The sequence below is a fragment of the Leptidea sinapis genome, chromosome 5 (genome assembly GCF_905404315.1).
Source record: "Leptidea sinapis chromosome 5, ilLepSina1.1, whole genome shotgun sequence".
NCBI classification, from domain to species: Eukaryota; Metazoa; Arthropoda; class Insecta; order Lepidoptera; family Pieridae; genus Leptidea; species Leptidea sinapis.
The window spans coordinates 8,824,828-8,844,627 of record NC_066269.1 but is presented as its reverse complement, the minus strand read 5'-3'; the positions used below and the strand labels follow the sequence as shown (position 1 = coordinate 8,844,627).

Below are 19,800 nucleotides of genomic sequence, written 5' to 3'. Positions count from 1 at the left end.
CAACGTCACACATTATTCGATACTCGGTACGCCCATTTGGACGTAGTAAAAGTTACCGCACCTTGCGACTACGCCTGCGGTATCTAGTTGTAGCGCAGCGGAGACCAATTCTTAAGCTAAGGATATATATATATATAATATTAGATCAATTATTGTCATAACAAGAGCAATGAGCATTACCTACAATTGTTTGGGCTCAGGCATATTTTTATTTTTATAGGAATATTTTTTGGATACTTTAGTTGTATTAAAAAAGTACCTACGTATGTATGTATTATTATTATGTAAGTATTAGTTACGTCATCAAAATTATTACGAAACATATGTCAATTTAAGTATCAATATCCGGACGACCGAGCCTTGCTCGGATTTTTAAGAATGTACAACACTTGAACAAAAAAAAAACTAATAGGACATCTGGATTCGAACCGGGGTCTTCTGCTTTCCGGATCACCCAATGTCCCATCTGAGCTATAATAGTCTTGTATATAGTGGCGAAATTTACCTTTGTATTCTAATGTTATTGTAGCTGTTTCTCATTCAAACATGGATAAAACCATTTTTTTTTAAATTGAAACCTAGCTAGATCGATTTTTCACCCCCGAAATCCCCTGCATACTTAATTTTATGAAAATCGTTGGAGCCGTTTCCGAGATTCAGATTATATATATATATACAAGAATTGCTCGTTTAAAGATATAAGATAAATTATCAGTGTCGGTAAATCACCACGGTATTAATTTCAATATTTATTACATTTTAACTTACACAAATAAAAATTTATGAACCCTGCGGGACACGAACCCGCGAATTCTCTGGTTCCATGTGAGCGCTCTTCCAACTGGGTCAACCGTTCGAGTGACGTATCGTTGATGGATCGTGTATGCTTTTTTCGACTCTCAGGTTGTGGCTTCATCTACAGGATCTACTTTACAGTTGATAACCTGCTCAATCCCAACATTTGCATATTAGGAAATTGACTTGGGATGTTGCCCTTTCAAATATAAAAAAAATTTTATTTTTTTAAAGTGATCTTGGGTGAATCAGTGGAAAGAGTAAAAGGTCGCGGGTTTCAGTCCCGCATCATTCATAAATTCTGTTTGAAGTTTTATTTGCGTTGTTAATCCAAGAAGTAAGGGTTATCACTTTAAAATAAATAACAATTTATTTTCATTTTGAATTGCTAAAACAAATTTGTGTCGAATTACTTTGGCAGGCATAAAAATTATTAATTTAAACTTTATTTTTTCAGATAAAGGAAATATATATAGGTATTCAAAAGATCTATCTTTTGCATACCTATATATATTTAAAAAATACATGCATATGTCTACATATGCATGTATTATTTATTACTTTTAAGGTCACTTATAATAAGCATGGCTTAAATGATTAAAAGATAATTTATTGAACATTTATTTCGTTTTAATTTTTAATCTTGAAAATAATTATCCCACAATATAAAAACTAAATCTAATTCTCGGTTCTTAAATGTGTAAGTTCTGCATAGTTTTATAAAATTTTTCACTATAATCTTTCCAAAACTTATTCAAAGGACTATGATTAACTTTGTTTTGCAACAACAGCACACAGTTTACCTACTTACCGAACGAATTACGGCCGTTTTCAATAACGTATCTCTAGTTCCGGATACATTGCTGACAAGATCTTATCTATCCATAGTTATGTCCAATATAGTTATAGTCCAATGCTTTATGTCGATAGGTTATTGAAATGTAAGTAAGCTTAAAAGGATAGTAAGGACTCTAGTAAGTTAAACTAAGGAAAGAAAGGTTATTGAAAACGGCCGTTAAACAACATAGACTTACAATATACTAACGTATAGATTAAGAAAGCGTGCGAGAGAGAATATTTCTAACGGAGATACAGCAATTTTATGTAACCGATTTTGATTATATAAATGACTTGAGTTTTCTTTAGTGTTAATTCCGCCAATATTTTTTCCGTCTTTAAACAATTTGACACGTGTTTCGCCTCTACACGAGGCATCCTCAGCACGTGTTGTCTCGCCAAAATCTGGCACGAGACTGAAACAAATTAGCCGGAAGCCGCTCTTTTATACCCTCGTCCCATGAAATGACGCGCTGTGATTGGTCGGCTATTGTGACGTATTACCCCCGGAAGAGATACGTAACAAAGGTGACGGGACTAACATGTTATTTTTGTGTTTTATTATTTCTAATTGCTCTAACACATTTGATTGAAAAGTCGTAAACAGTCAGCCACTCATGGCATTAGTATATTGAATAATAAACCACTAACCAATGCACACATTGACACATCAAATGATCGGGCTGTTAGGTAGTCTACACGATAGTACATTCTAAGTCTTTGGTAACACTAATAGATTCCTATTTCGGGAACTTTAATTCGATGTAGTTGAGCAGAAAAGACTCGGTTAACTCCACTTTGGTCAAAATAGAGTTAGGTGTGCTATCGTACTCCTGAAAGTCGGTACTGTCATGTAGTGAAAACCCTATTTTTAAAATGTACAAGGAAACCTTTTTTTTATCTAATATATAAAATTCTCGTGTCACGGTGTACGTAATTGAACTCCTCCGAAACGGCTCGATTTTCGTGAATCTTGGCGTGCATATCGGCTAGGGTGGAGAATCGGACACCCCTAAATTCATTTTTTATTTTTTGGGACGTATTTTTTTGTTTTTACGCCTTCGTTTTCGCCCTTCTACGATCTACAACTATTTTTGTATCGCGATTTTATATTATTCTGTTCCATCCACAAATCCGCTATAGGGTTGCAAGATGGCAATCGAATACAATAATATTGTAGTACGATATATTTGGTAGGTCTTAGAATCGGTCGTTATCTATTTCTATACCCCAAGATTTTTTTTTATTAATTTAATTGGCAATACAACGTTTGCTGGGTCAGCTAGATTTTATATAGGATTTTTATAATATGGATGATTATTTAGAGCTGAAACTTCAAATGTCCATCAAATGTGGCTTTGTGTGGTTCGAGTCCTTTCTGCTTAACTATGTCAAATTTAGCAACTCTTACGCTACACAACATTTTACGATTATAAAATATAACATTATCTGTACATAACTATGTGTAAGTATAAGTTTTCGTGTCGGAATTAGTTGATCCTGGCTGGTATTAGCAAGCAGACTAAGTCTTCCCCTTTTTCATTTTGCAATTCCCATTTTACGTTGACTCTCACTTTTGGGTAGGACCTCAGCACGGGGAGTGTCGTTTTGTATTTGGCCGGTTGACCAGCCTGTGAATGAAACACGAAACAATATAGGAACAGACGCCAAGAAGACTTATGCGGTCAGGAATAACTATAAACTAAGCAGCATTGTTATGGGCAGGGCGTATCAATTACCATCAGCTGAACGTCCTGCTCGTCTCGTCCCTGATTTTCATTAAAATAAAGCAAGTGCCCGATACTTCTACGGCGTAGATTTCGTTGTAATATTTCTAATTTTACCAGTCCTCCTTTGCACAAGATGCCGGCTAGATTATGGGTACCATAACGGCGCCTATTTCTGCCGTGAAGCAGTAATGTGTAAGCATTATTGTGTTTCGGTCTGAAGGGCGCCGTAGCTAGTGAAATTACTGGGCAAATGAGACTTAACATGAGACATGAAATGAGACGTGCCGCTCAGAATTTTAAGGTTTTTCAATAATTCTGAGGGGCACTGCGTTGTAATATACAGGGCGTATCAATTACCATCAGCTGTTGCCTACTCGTCTCGACCCTTATTTTCATTAAAAAAAATAGAAATCCACGCAGGCGGAATCAACACCATAATTACCATAACGCACATTAGCTACCTATACGCTGGGCCCTGTTTGCTAAACCATTCTTTAAATAAGTAGGATTTATACAGGGCGTCCCACGGCTATGTAATATTGTACTGAAAGAAGACTTTATTTTAATTTAAAAAACAATTCAAACTGCGTTCATAGATTTTTAAATAATTAGCCGATGGAACCGGGAATCGAACCAGCTACACGAGATAAAAAACCTTGTAGTTTTTAATAGCGATCGAAAAGCAACAGAGATTACTTGTTCAAAAAATTGAAGAGCTGACATTGTACAGTACAGCTAAAAAAAGAACTATACATCCACTAAAATGATTACCCACACGCACATAATGTATACACCTCAAATACACTTCACACACCCTTACATATACGCACACACACACACACATACACACATGTAACCTTATTTTGTTAAGTTTATTTTTTAAGTAGCTTAGTATTATTGTAAATTTGTTACTACAGAATAAGACAGGCTAATTAAATCATAAATATTACTTCTTTTGTTTAATACCTATATACTGTAATCAGTTATGGCCTTATTTTTCTACTTTTTATTATAATTATATTGTATACAAATTGTGACGCTGTAGATTACATGAAAATAAATAAATTGCCGTAAGGACATATAAATGAAGTTTTCTTTAAGTAAAATGTTACACATCTACAATGTTTAAGGTACTTCCCCTCCATGTGGCATAGCCGTGGGTCAGCCTGTATAGTAAACTTAGCTTGCGCTCACTGCCACTCGAAAAACTAATACCAAAGAGGATGTAAATGCTACGCAATAAGAGCCGGGACTGCCTTAGTAAAAGCTGAAATTTAGTTTAGCGTGAAACGTGCAGTGCTTTGACATAACTTTGAAATAGTAGTAATTACATTATCGCGATTGGCGACGAAGTATAATCCGGCTAAGTTGGAAAGCGAACAGTTGCTTAAAACGTAGTGGATTTCGGCTATCTCCGTTTTTTACAAGATTATAGCCGTCATCTGTCAGCCTATCAATGACTGTACGTTTCATACAATCGAATGAATCGCTTTTTTCTTAGAGAGTTTTGCTAGGCTGTTATGTACCTAAATGATGACCAATACAGTGCACCGCAGACATTTCCTCGACATTAAATCGACCAATCAAAAAAATTTCGAAAAATTTTTCAAAAATATGTAGTATGTCCGTTGGAGTTTTAAATATATGAAGTACGTTCTTGCAGAAACTTCTGATTACCTTCAAAGGGCAACTAATTCCACTGTCCTTACACGCATCAGGTTGTGGCAAAGGGAATGGTACGGGAAGATCCATTATTATCCCGTGAACCACTGTCTCTAAAGTTTTTGTGTCCGCCGCTGAAAATAAATATTAAGTTATTCATTATATGGTTCATGGTGTCTATGTCAATGCAAGAAAACAGTTCAAATTTGTGTTTTTTGAGAGTTCGTGTTGCCAATTTAAACGCTTGATTTAAATGCTTTGGAAACAAATTGCACTCTGACCGCAAGTCGCCACTCATACCTATTCCCCGTCTCCATATTTCCAATTCCTTATAGTAATAATAATATCTTTATTATAAGGTTTTACGGAAGTAATTGCTGAATACAATCATAATTTACTCCCAAGTTCCAAACCAAAGCTACCGACATAGCCCAGATGGTTGCGAAACTGAAATGGCAGTAGTCAGGGCACATAGCTCGACGGATAGATGGCCGTTGGGGCAGTAAAGTCCTAGAATGACAACCACGCACCGGAAGACGTAGTGTTGGTAAGGCCTCCCACAAGATGGACCGACGATCTCGTTAAGTTTTGCCGTAATAGGTTGGATAAGGACACTGCAGGACTGATCGTCATGGCGATCTTTGGAGGAGGCTTTTGTCCAGCAGTGGACGTCTTCCGGCTCAAATGAATGATGAACCTACTCCCTGGCAACCCCATCGTTCAGATAAGCTGAAGTATTAAGATTTACATAAGAGCCATTTAAATTTCTTATATGTAAATGATTGACTTCTAATGCAACTATAAAAATAGGTCGCAAGTACGGGTAAAGGTTTCAGGTCTACGTACTCGTGTACCTGTTCTTTATCACCAAGTATCGGCATTATAAGAATAACTAGTATAATAACAGTTAACATTGAGTACAGGCACGTCCGCGTCGTTCTATTATCAGCTTGGTAATGTTACGGTTTGCAAATAGCTCATTTAACTTTCAATGGTCCACAAACAGGGTTAATGTAACTGCGGCCATATTGATTATTTCTGCCACTAATAAAGACTTCAATTTCCTGTTATTATCGATGCAATTGTACTCATTTTTATATGCTCGATCTTTACTTGTAAATGTAGGAACGCGGACTCTTGCATGTAACATATTGTGTCCTGTGTTGCTAGACCTCAAATAAATAATTACACCCCTAGTAGACATACACATGTGACATCTTTAGTCGCAGGGTAATGTTTCTCTGTTACGAATAGGAAGCGAACTTTGACCATCCTGTTTTTTAGATAAAAGTAAATAATCGAATACAAATATATTTTTTAAAAATATATTATCACTTAAGTAAGTCAAAAATTACCAGCCATTCCAAAAGGTATGCATCTGACCTGGGCGAAACAAGCGTAGCGGACTTTTTTCTATTTTTATTAAAAATATGGCTACAATATAAAATCGTCCAATAAAATTTATTATTAAATTGCCTGTGGGAGCTCCCGTCCCAAGCTCTGGTATCATTTAGAAAGTCATTTACGTTATAGTAACCTTTACCACACAAACGTTTCTTAAAAATTCTTTTGAATTTCGTAACACATTTCTTTTGAACAATTCCTGGGATCTTGTTGTAAAAGCGTATACAAGGCTCCACAAAAGATTTACTAACTCGACTTAGCCGACTATTAGGCATCATAAGTTTATGTTAGTTCCTGGTGTTAACATCATGGTTATGACAGTTTCTAGCAAATTCACATATGTATAAATACATAACATTTTCAAGAATATATTGAGAGGCAACATTCAAAATGCTTATTTTTTAAATTTTGCTCTCAATGATTCTTTAGGACCTATTTTAAAAATAGCATGAATAGCCCTCTTTTGCAGCACAAATATGGTATTTATATCGGCAGCATAACAAATGTAATATGTTAAAATAAATATATACCTAAAACGTTTAGTTATCTGTGGTCGCTTGTGTTGTCAAGAGTGACGGATTAAATAGGTATAACTTGAGCTTAAGTTTCAAATAATCATACATTGTCAGCATAATTGCAGAGATATCTATAGATCGACTTACCTGGAGTAAAATCAATGCTAAATGTAGCATTGCTGTTTCTCTTCAGGACACACTCCTTAGCATCTGGTGAACACCCACTTACTGTCATATCTTGCACACTCGCTAACTTCGATCCTGAAAAAAAAAACATATTCATGTTAGTTCTTGGTTGTTTTTGTGATAATGTATGTATATGGCCTCTAGATATATATATATACTTAAGTAATGTAATATACCTATTTCTTATAATCCCTAGTGCAATTTAGCACAAGCTGTCTTATTGTCGGGTTTATAAAACTCATTTTGCCAATATAACATATGTATATAATAGATTTTTAGAGGAAAAGTGGTGCATCATCACCTGGGAAATATTAGAAAGCCGTGTTGAAAATCGAAGACCGTCAAAAATAATGTAGACGTATCTATCGAAAAGGTAACGAAGTTAGAAAAATTGTGTTTTGTTACATCTCATAATCAATGTAAACATTTAGCTATAAGTAATAATTATTACACGCTTTCAATAGTATTAAAGTTTTTGATTTAAGGCTGGGGACCGAGCCAACGGCCTTGAGGAATCGAGCGGTGCTAGGTTACCTCTCTCGTACAAGATCGCCATAGTTTTAATTCAGAAATAGAAGCATTTTTAATTTAATACAAACATAAATACAATTTTCTTTACAAAATTTTGTTACGATAAATAGTATTGGTGAAACTACAATTAATAAATTTTCGTACAATATTTATCGAGATTGAATGATTAGCATATGGCTCCAACTGTAAAAGTTATGGGTATTTCGGTGTTTTTTTTTCGAACTGTATATAAAAAATAGAAATGTAAAGAAAAAAATGATATTTTCTCATGTTCGTATATAACAAATTTTTGTAAAAATATCAGCTTTATATAACACGTCAAGAAATGGTTTCCATTATCTTCTATTTTGGCGATTTCTTGGAATACCGGCCATGATATTTTATACCGAACACAATTTACTTTTTGAAATACTTTGCAGTTTTTTTATATTATTGGATTTTACTTGAATTCCAGAAACGCATAGTATTATCGAAGTATTATCTAAAATAGCTTTAAAAGCGAACGATAATCATTGTTCAATATTCCATAAAATTTATACAAATTATTAGCTGACCCCACAACATTGTGTTGTACTTACATAATAAATAAAATACTGTTTTTTTATGAATTTGTCAATAATACTTCGAAACATCAAGAATTACTTCGTTAAATATGCTCCCTGTCAGTTGTTATAATGAAATTGTTTTACAGTAGAACTGTCAAATCGTGCGTCAATTCATTCTCTAATAGAAAATATGTCTATACATAACAAATATTGGAAATAACAGTAATTATATTGGGACCCCCAAATCGAAATAAAAACTATCCTATCTATCAAGTTGGATTAAACTGCACTCCATGAAGTAACCCCATTAAAATCCGTTCATTAGTTTAGAAGTTCGCTGGAAACAAACATCAAGACACTGGATTTATAAGAAACTAGCAGACCCGCCAAATATTGTTTTGCGATATAAATTATTTTTAAAGTTAGACCGTTTCTTGGACATTGCAGCATTATAACATCTTTTTATTTTTTTAAATAAATGATTTTTTCTAAAATAAACGTAACCTAATTTACTCCTTATTACATCAGCTAATCAGCCAATAAAAGTCCCGTCAAAATCGAAAAGACAAAAATTGTAAAAAATGTTATCTTTGTGTATGTAACCGTATTTATACATTATTATTTCAAATTAAATTTTTTTCTTAACTATAGAAGGTAGAGATTTAAGATTAAAAACGTTTTGTTGCAAATTTTATAGGCTTTAACTAAAATTATACATTAGTAACATTTTTAACTTAACAAAAAAATAAAACAATGAAAATAGACATTTTTAGTTTAGTGTAAAAAAAATCACCTACAATGTATTACATGTTATTTAATTTTTAATAACTGGTATTGCCTCCTCGAGCTCTGATTACAGCTTCGAGCCGGTTTGGCATACTGAACACTAGGTTTCGGAGCCGATGTTGGGGAATATTCTCCCATTCTTCTACCAGGGCCTGCTTTAGTGCCCTGGTGGTGGTCTGCGATTTCTGACTAGCCTCCCAAGCTCATCCCAGGCGTGTTCAATCGGGTTGAGATCAGGACTTCTTGATGGCCAAGCCATCACGCTGATACCGACCTCCTGAATATACTCCTGTACGATATGAGCCGTGTGTGGCCGGGCATTATCATGCATCAGCATCGATCCATCACATATTTGCTAAATACGGCCCTGCATACTCATTGAGAATCTCTTGAGCATATCTTTGCCCAGTGAGGGTGCCATTTTCTATGGCTACTAGCTCTGTGCGACCTTCTGAAGATATGCCAGCCCATACATGTACACTGCCTCCACCGTATTGGACTCTTTCTGAGATGCAGGCTTGAAGGTATCGCTCACCAGGTCGCCTGTAAACACTTCCCCTTCCATCAGAAGTGTAAAGGGAGAATCGAGACTCATCTGCAAACAAAATTCTTGACCATTCTTCTTCATCCCACTGCATGTGTTCACGGGCGTATCGCAGTGTCGCTACTCGATGCTGTCTCTCGAGTTTTGGGCCACTCGCTGGTCTTCCGGGTTTCAAATTTGCTCCAGCAAGTCTTCTTCTCACTATACTGTCACTAATGTACTCCCTCCGGGTCTGAAGTAGCTGTTGCTGGACTTCAACTGCATTTTGGTGGCGATTTCTTAACACAGTGGAAATAATATAACGATCTACTCGGGCACTGGTACACCTGGGTCTGCTATTACAAGGTCTCCTCAGATGGTGTCCAGTCTCTTCGTACCTTCGCTTTACCTTCTGGACCGTTCGTACCGTCACACCCACCATTCTTGCAGTGCGACGCATACTGATGCTTAGTTCCAGAAAAGCCATGATCCTAGCACATTCTTCAACTGAAAGAGGCATGATAAATAAATATTAACTATGTGCTTTTTAGCATAAATTTTTAAAACAAGACCTTGAAAAAAATTTAAAACAGAAAGAAAAACGGAATGGTAAAATTGTAATTCGGAAACGTCCACTTTGAAAAAGGAATGGTTTTGTTTTTGAAGTTTTTTTTTCAGCCAATTCTTAAAAGAAGGTTACCGACTATAAAGTTTTTATGTACAAAATTAAATACTCTTTGGAGTCCTTTTTATTTCGAAAGTATATCTTGTGAACTTAAAACGTTATCCCAATTTTAAAAGTGTGATACTTACTTTTGAAGGCCAGTGTATATAATTCATAGTAAAAAACGGTTATTTCAATATTAGAAACAGACATTCCAATTTTATTTATATGTATATAGATTTAGTAGTGAAGTTAAAATGATGAGCGCCTTTCATGAGTAGATGATTACTTGCACACAGGAATTATAAGAAGTTTTGAAGGTATCCTTCAGACCTTTAAAAACATATCGAAACGAATTAATTAAATAGAACAAAGGAATTTAATCTTGCAACGTGTTCGAAAATATTGTATTATTATAATAGGAGACAGATATATCTAATGATATGTTGAACTTAAATTGACGATGTCACGTACATAATGACTAGCGAATTGAATAATCTACGTGTATTAAAATATAAACTATTATTGTTAGATTGTAAGATTATGAGAGAATAGGTATAAATTGTTTGAATTGGTATGTTTAATCCCTAATAATATTATAAATGTGAATGTAAGTTTGTTTGTTACGCTTTTACGCCGCAGCTACTTAACCGATTTTGATGAAATTTGTTACATCGATAGACTAGAGCTAGGGAATGGACTTAGACTACGTTTTATCCCGGAAAAATTCATAAATCCCGCGGGATTTGTGAAAAACTGAAATTCACGTCGATGTGCTATACATATATATATAATATATATGTATAGCACATCGACGTATATAACTACTAGCTGACCCGGCAAACGATATTTTGCCATATAAATTAAAAGGCATTTATTTTCTCAAAATTGATTCCTTTAGAATTCTTTTTCATGTCATTTCTAATATACTAGATACTACTACCGCTTCGGAAACAAATGGCGCTCTGAAAGAGAAGAAGCGGCGCAAGAAACTCTCCCAGCATTGTTTTTTGCGCTCTTTTCAATAAAAATATTCATATTCAATATTGTACAGTCATTTTCAATTATTTTTAGTGTTGTACCGTTTTTTCTCAGAATATATTTAGGGGTGGGTCACCCTTATCATTTAGCGGTATGAAATATAGATGTTGGCCGATTCTCAGACCTACCCGATATACACACAAATTTTCAAACAAATTGGTTTAGCTGTTTTGGAGGAGTTTAGTAAAAACACCGGGATATGTTATTATACATATAAACCTTCCTCTTCAATCACTCTATCTATTAAAAAAACCGCATCAAAATCCGTTACGTAGTTTTAAAGATTTAGGCACACATAGGGATATAGGGACAGCGAAAGCGACTTTGTTTAATACTATGTAGTAATAATAATAGTAGGCTATGTTTCCCATAGCAATCTTCCTTCAAATAAGATTCATATAATATGTTGGGAACGCGAGCGAAAACGGGAACCGGAACAGGAATAGGACATGAGACAATCTTCAATTCCAAACTTGCTTATTATTTTTAAAAACCCTATACCTACGCGGACGAAGTTGCCGGCATCAGCTAGTATTACATATTTATTAAGAAAAGTTTATAGTTGTTTATTAAAATGTTAACAATTAACAATAACCTATTTTAAGTGACTTATTAAAAGTATAATGTTAATTTAACCGATCATCAATCGACAACTGTCTGCAGTGTTTTATAAACGCAATTAAAAATAACTTTATGAACCGTTTATCACATATTATATTACCTAGCACAAAACTATATTTGATCTATAGAGGGTACTAAAACTTTGTTCAGACTTTACTTACGTAAAGCTCAGCTAAGTAACATTAGAATAATATTTGATTTAGTTTTTAAAGTTATTGGACAGCTGAAATTATGCGGAGCTTAAGCAAAGACTAATATTAAAGTCAACTCAACTCAACTGATTAATTCTGCTAAGGTTTTTCGATACTGCAACATCTCCCCCTACTTGAAACGAGTAGGTATCTACCAAATTACATAGTTTTCTCTTCTCGTAAAATAAACGAACCTACATAAGTAAATACATTCGATAATAACAATCAAATAAAAAGTTTACATTCATAATAATGGTGATAACATTATCTATTGTACTTTTATATTATTATTTAATAATTAGTAAACAAGTCAGTTAATTAATGAATGTATGAGTGATATATATATACGTTAATATTTTGATAATTAGTATGTTTTTTCACGAATCCGTTGTTGATTAACGTGACAGAGAGAAAAGAAGAATTTGAGAAAAAGTTTCGTTGAGAATTCCATTGTAAATATATGAACGTGTTAACGATGGTGTTTGCATTCGAAATTCGTTGGCAAAATCAGCATAAACAGCTCTTTGGTACACTCGTGATGTGGTAGAACACGTGAAATGATATTATAGCGTCGATATATGGAGTTCAGTTCCGTGGTCATTTGGAAGGGAAGGCCAAACTGGCTTTCATAGGTTACTTAGTTACCCTTCATTCACTTCTGTCACATGTCATTCAATTAAATACTTTTATCAGAAAATAATGCTTTAAGTACTAATTAATAAGAATATAATATTTGGCGACGAGGATGGAATGGGTGCATAAAACGATCGCTCCTTACCATCCCGCTACTAACAGACAAGACGAACGAAAGTTAGAATGGGAGAGTGGTGGGATACTACACATGGTCCGTACTGTCAGAAGTCACCTTTGTGCCACACCGATCATCCCCGGAGACTCCCCATATACACTGATGTTTGGAAGAACCCAACTAGCGACCAAGATAAAAGCCCGGCCTAAGGCAGCACCCAGAAGTCAAGGAGGACAAGTGAGAGAGTTTGTTGTTGTTAAAAATAATGCTTTGAGTACTAATTAATAAGTCTATAATACCGTCCTCTAAAAAGCTTGGTTTACTCAGTAAGGCAAGACAGTATTTCACTACAAGCCACCGCCTGCAACTATATAAGACGCAAATTCGGCCTCACACGGAGTACTGTTATCACCTCTGGGCGGGCGCCCAGTCCCATTTCCTCCATTTGACCGCATACAACGAAGAGCGGCTCGAATCATCGATAATTAAATCATCTCTGATCGACTTGATCCCTGAGATATGTGGATTTTACCTGCAACATCTATGCATTTATCACTGGGAGTGCTCAGAGGAGTTGTTGGGGTTGATACCAGAGGCCATTCCACCAACGGAAATTACGTCACAATGTGAAATTTAATCCGCACCATGTTGAAGTTTGATCACACAACTGCGCGTTTTGAAAAAGTATTTTTGCTTTGCACAGTCACTTTGTGAATCAATTACCGGCTGCAATTTTCCTGAACAGATACGAAGTAGGGACCTTCCTTCCCATCTTAAAGGCCGGCAACACAGGGCCATTGCATCACCACGCGTGCACGTCGAAGCGACGTAGTTACTTCAGCTGCCCCCACCCTCTAGGGGAAAGTCATATAAATTGCACTAACCGCGCAGATTGCTCTTCAAAAGTTACAAACTCAGAATAAAACATATCCTGGCACAAACAGAGTAAGTTAAAAATCACAAAATTTCTTGTATATTGTAACAATGTCTACAACTGCATTATGTTAGATTTATTTATTAACTGGTTGTCTGTATGTACTAACTGTAATTTAAGTGTAAATTTAAATATTAAGTGTACTTAGTGAAACTGTTTAAGGAGACATCCTTGTGTCCATATTTCTATTTTTACTTTAAATAAGTTATAAAGCTATTTGTTATTGTTCTATTTTGTTAAAAATTTTACATCCACTTCCTCTATAACTAATTGAAAAAAAAAAGAAACTCACATGTAAAAAAAACTAAGACTAAAACAATATAGTCTAAGATTATCTATATCTGCTGCCCTATATACATATAGAATACTCACTACGCCCATGCTCTTGACCGTTTGGCCCTTCCTATATAAAAAGATTAATAGATGACGCGTCTACTTTTAAAAAGAGGGCTGCAAAGAATCGAAATCAATCATAATGTTAGTCGTTCAAATAAAAATAATCCTCATTCACTAAACTCACTAGTCACAATGATTGGTATCCCTTAGATGAGTACACTATATAGCCCTTGTTACAAATTATTCATGCACACCAAAATAAATTAGTCAGTATTCATTCTATTCAAGGGCAACTTTAGTGGTCAAATATGGTCATGATTATCCGTCATAAAAATTCTAATATTTTTAACATTACATAATAAATACTGGACGGAGATGAGTAGATGCAGACAGACGAAAGAGGCTCTACGATGTATAAATCAGAGGCTTTCTCGCAAGTTGGTAAAATTCGCACGATTAAGATTACCTAAAGTATCTCATGTAATTACGGGCCACGGCCCCTTTTACAAGCATCTGTTTAATATAGTTGTCAACGACAGTCCCCTGTGCAGGGCTTGCATGGAGACAGAAAAGACGGCCACAAACCTAATCCTGGAGTGCCGAAGTGTGGCCACATACCGGGCCAAACACCTGGGGTCACCAAGGACTCTCCCCGAGGTCATTGGCGACATCAGAGGTTTGAGTAACTTCCTCAAAAGAAAAGCTAATCTAAACCCAACCCTACTACATAGTTGCGGAAAGTATCTCGTAAATACATATTACAAATCTTATAATGTAGGATACATTCACAAGAAGTTATTAGTATATATCAATATGCAAAATCTATTAACTTATGTACAACTATATGTACAACGACCCCTCAAGATAACAAGAAGTCATTGTCAACAGTATAAACAAAATCCAGATTGTGGATGTACAGTTCGTTGTATCTTTAATAACAAGTATTTGTCTTTTATTTGTCAATTGTCTGAGTAGGTACATCACTTTATCTTCTTCTTCTTCTCCCTTCCCTGAATCCCATTATTTGAGGTCTCCTCACTTTCCTGCCTCAAGTCGAACGATCATGGGTTGTCGGTTCTGGCAAATGGGCTTTCTTGAGGTCTTATTTTATGTTAGACCGTCGATAGCGGGCGCCCTCTACCTCTTCTCTGTTCGTTCTATGTCAGAATGAGAAACTTCACGCGCATCACACTCATGTCAGCCACATAAACTAAAATATATTAGCGTATAGACTTACAGCTGATAATGCGTGGTCAATTTCGATATGTCTATGTTAGCATTAGCCAATGGTTTAATATTCAAAATACTAACGGAACAATGTCGAGCGTGGCTGACTACTTATGACTTGTCAATCAAAACAGGTTACAGTCACAATAGATTCGCTTATCTTTTCTATGTTGTATCTCCAGTTAGAGATATTCTTTTCTCTCACACGATTTTTTTCATATGTTAGTATATTCTGAGTCTATGGTCTGCATTAAGTCACCTAGTGGAAATATCTGCGGGCTGCTGTGTTTACGAAAAGATACGACTAAGAAACCTTTACGTTAGACGCATTGATTACGTCATAGGCCGGCAACGCATCTTGAGTGCTAGTTTGCGGATGGGCGGCTGGTAATCTTTTCTCGATTAGGTAAGGCATGTCCCGTCTGATATAAAGATGTATCACTGATTAGGCGACGTAACGTACAGTCCTAAGTGCAGAGGATGTGTGGCCGAGGACGAAACGGAGTGACCGTTAATCCTGTAACGTGCAGGGGTGGGCAACCATCGGGCAAAAACCTTAGTAAATACAAGGTCGTTCGAGGAAGTCTGGGAACACCGCAGGAGTGTTCTGAACTTCTGGAAGAAGCTGGGCTGGTTGGAGTAACTACACGCAAACTGGACTCAACTAAGTGGTTTTATTGTGGAAACAGGAGCTCCTTTAGCATTACCATACTATACCACTGATGAGGATCATAAAATCACTCTTATATCGTATCGCTTGATAACTTATAGGCCAAACGGTAGGTCCGTCTGTTATTCTTATGAATAATGTTTATATTGTAAGAATAGATGGTAATAACAAGACATTATTTAAGATGATGCTAACCAATTGTGAAAATTTTTTGTGTAAGGATAACAGATTACAACTATCAATGACATTAAAAAAATACGTTTAAAAAAACCGACTACAAATACTAAAAAGTATAAAATAACTTAATGAAGGTTTAATTTAATTTCTTTAATTTCACATCTTATGCAAACCTAATACCATATTATTATCTATTTCTATTAATATATATGTATATATTAAAGATAATAAAATTGGAGTGTCTGTTTGTAATATTGAAATAACCGTTTTTACTACATGTATATGAATATATATACGGTACATACACCAAAATAACATTCTTTACAATTTTTGTCTGTCTGTCTGTTTGTTCCGGCTAATCTCTGAAAAGGCGGACCGATTTTGACGGGACTTTTATTGGCAGGTAGCTGATGTAATAAAGAGTAACTAAGGCTACGTTTATTTTAGAAAAAATCTTTTATTTTAGAAAAATAATGTTGCAATGACCAAGAAACGTAGACTCTAAAAATAATTTATATGGCAAAACAACGTCTGCCGGGTGAGCTAGTCTATTAATATAATTGACCTTAATTAAAACTACTAAAAAAGCTGTACACAAAATCAAATTACATCGTCCACGTAAACAATAACATCATCCACGTTAACAATAACATCATCCACGTAAACAATAACATCATCCACGTTAACAATAACATCATCCACGTAATCCACGAATTTCCATCAAAAATATTCATAAAATGAAAACTACTGGGCCAAACTGTATTAATATTTTACCAAATGGCAACTATTCCGCATCAAAAGATGAATCACGTACAGCGTTTCATAAATCTTAGCGTAATCATAACATACATAAAAAATACCAATCGTATTTAGAGCTTCCTCCTTTTTCAAAGCGGGTTAAAAGCTCACTAAATGATCAATAAATAGCATTTGTCTTTGAGTGCGTTATTGTAAGACAATATTCAAATTCAAATATTTTTATTCACAATTATAGGATTTGAAATCATTTATTGAACGCTAAAAGCAGCTAAATCCATTTAAAAAATTATCTCAGTAGGCTCATACCTGAGAAAAACGGGTGGAAGAATCTCGGCGGGTTTCTTATTTTTTTTTAATTTCATTACAATATTATTATTTAAATAGCCTAAAGGCGGTTGCTCTATTCCCAATGTGTGGTACCAATAAGAATATAATTTATGCTATAAGAATCTTTATCACTTATACGTCTTTTAACAATTGTTTTGATTTCGTAATACATTTGTTTTGAACATTTTCTGGGCTCATGCTATAAAAGCATATATATCGCCCAACAAAAGACTTATTAAGTCAACTTAACCGAGTCGTAGGCATAACAAGTTTACGTTTGTTACTGGTGTTAACATTACAGTTTCTAGAAAATTACTAATAATTAAATTTTATTTACTAATAACTAATAATTAAATACATTATCAAGAATGTATTGAAAATTTTATCTTAAATGATTTTTTGGGGCCTAGGTTATAAATAGCCCTTTTCTGCAGCACAAACATCAATTTCGGGTACATTACCCCATAAGTATTGCCCAATTAAAGTGTATTTTTATAAAATCTTCACCACTTTTAGATTAAAATTTAGATAACTTAGTAGTAAGTAAATATTATAATATAATGCGCGATAAGTTGGTCCTATTATAACAATTTTATATCATGCATTCTCACTTTAAAGCTAACAAAACTTTGATAACACAGATTAAACTATAATAATTAATAATGGGTATAATACTTACCACAGTCTGTATAAAACTTAGCGTTAACACTGGCTAGAAGCACGGTTAATGATATTAAAGACAACATATTGCACTGTTTCATGGAATCAAAGATGGGCAGTAAAATGCGTTGTTTGTGTAAAGCTAATGCGATGTGACATGTGACTTCGGACAACTGCAGATACACACTGACCGATTACAACGGGCGCGCTACTGTGACCTTATGTTACTTTATAATGCGCCCGCGCATGTCAAAGAGTAAACTTTATTCGTTTATATTATGTACTTTTTAATTTTTTTTTTGTTTGCCCATGAAGGGTTCCGTAGCAGCAAGTAATATTAAATAAAAGTTCTTGTAGTTCGATGTAACTTTGATCGATGTTTCAATAATAGTTTTTTTTTTTATTTAAGTTTATTAAAATAAACTACTTACTACTTACTCCATCCAATTTTCGGTGGAATTTTGCATAATAATGTACTTCATTTATTTATTTTAGTTTCATCATTCTTTTTGTTTTAGAAGTTACAAGGGGGGGGGGACACCTTTTATCGTTTTGGAAGTGTCTCTCGCGCAAACTAATCAGTTTAGAAAAAAATTATATAAGAAACCTAAATATCCCAACCAATATACCCCTCACGTAGGGGTTTGATGAAAAAAATTTGAGTTTCAGTTCTAAGTATTTATTGTTTTATACAGTATAGATCTTATAGTTTCGAAAAAAAGTGGCTGTGAAATACGGACGGACATACAGACTACGGAACCCTAAAAACGGAACCCTTATGAGACCAGGTATGTTTTCCATCCGTCCGTCTGTCTGACTGTCAAGACCATTTCTCTCGGGAACGTGTGGAGGTATCAAGTTGGAAAAAACGTATATTAGGAGACATTCAAAGGAATCATTAATTGAAATTGAATCAAACATAATTTATAGGGTATTTTCACTTGACCTAGAACTATGAAATTTGGCAAGTAATACCGTGTTATACTACACGTATAGGGAAAAGTCTGAAAACTATACATTTGTAATTGAATCATAAAAAAACAGGGTCTTTATGTAAAGAACGATGGTCCAAACTTTGAATTAAGTTAAGTTTAAGTGGGGTGTCGTATTCAAGGGCTTCATTGGCACAACCTTATGGTTATGGTTATTTGTTATTTTTATGATGTATAGTTTTCGATTTATGACGTAGAGTGAAAAAAACTTTTCCCTTTTTTAAGTTTAAACCTAACAATATGTACGTAATTGTGTTACTTGGCTTAATAATTGGTGTCGGAGGTAAATATCCTCTTCGACTTCTTAAGCGAGCACAACACAATCACAATATACATACATACAGGAAAATAAGGATTGTCGGTCCCTTCATAGTGAGTTATTAAGGCTGCCTAAGCACCTTTGTTTTACTAGTGATTTGTATGCTTTAGACGGAAAAGTACCCCTACTTGTAAAGAAGGTCCCCTTTTCATATCGTAAGGAAACATCCTACATTTTATCCATACATTGATACAAAATTTAGGTTTTTTTCTATATAAAAAAGGGGTAAGCTTTTGGTTTTATATATACTGCAGCATTGCAGATCTGTAATACCACAGGTAAACGCGCATACAATAAATAGATGGAAGTCATTAAATATTTAAACTATCGTGAGACATTGTTAGCTTATTTACTAATCGTGAGTAAATCCGTATTAATAAATAAGATAGAAGACAATCTCTTATTTTAATAGCAAGTTACCCACTATATTACCCTGTTTTGAAACGGAGTTTCGCACTTATTTTGAGATAATAAGATAACAAAAACTTAAAACAATACTATCCTCTCATCTTAATTACCATATGATATAGCTTTGTTTTCCAAATAAGATGGAAAATTGTTTTCTACCGACGTCTAACGCTCATTACAATCAAATGAAGGCAATAAACGTGGTAAAATAA

At 34.6% G+C, this 19,800-nt stretch overlaps 1 protein-coding gene across 1 annotated transcript; it reads right to left on the bottom strand.

The window, feature by feature from the left end:
* Positions 1-1,402: 1,402 nt before the first annotated feature.
* LOC126964619 (ecdysteroid-regulated 16 kDa protein-like) lies at positions 1,403-18,078 on the bottom strand. Its single transcript, XM_050807803.1, has 4 exons — positions 17,889-18,078; positions 7,091-7,204; positions 5,040-5,158; positions 1,403-3,263 (listed from the first exon to the last, which is right to left on the bottom strand). Exons 1-4 carry the CDS (start codon positions 17,968-17,970, stop codon positions 3,123-3,125), a joined length of 456 nt encoding a protein of 151 aa, XP_050663760.1. The 5' UTR covers positions 17,971-18,078; the 3' UTR covers positions 1,403-3,122.
* Positions 18,079-19,800: the final 1,722 nt, after the last annotated feature.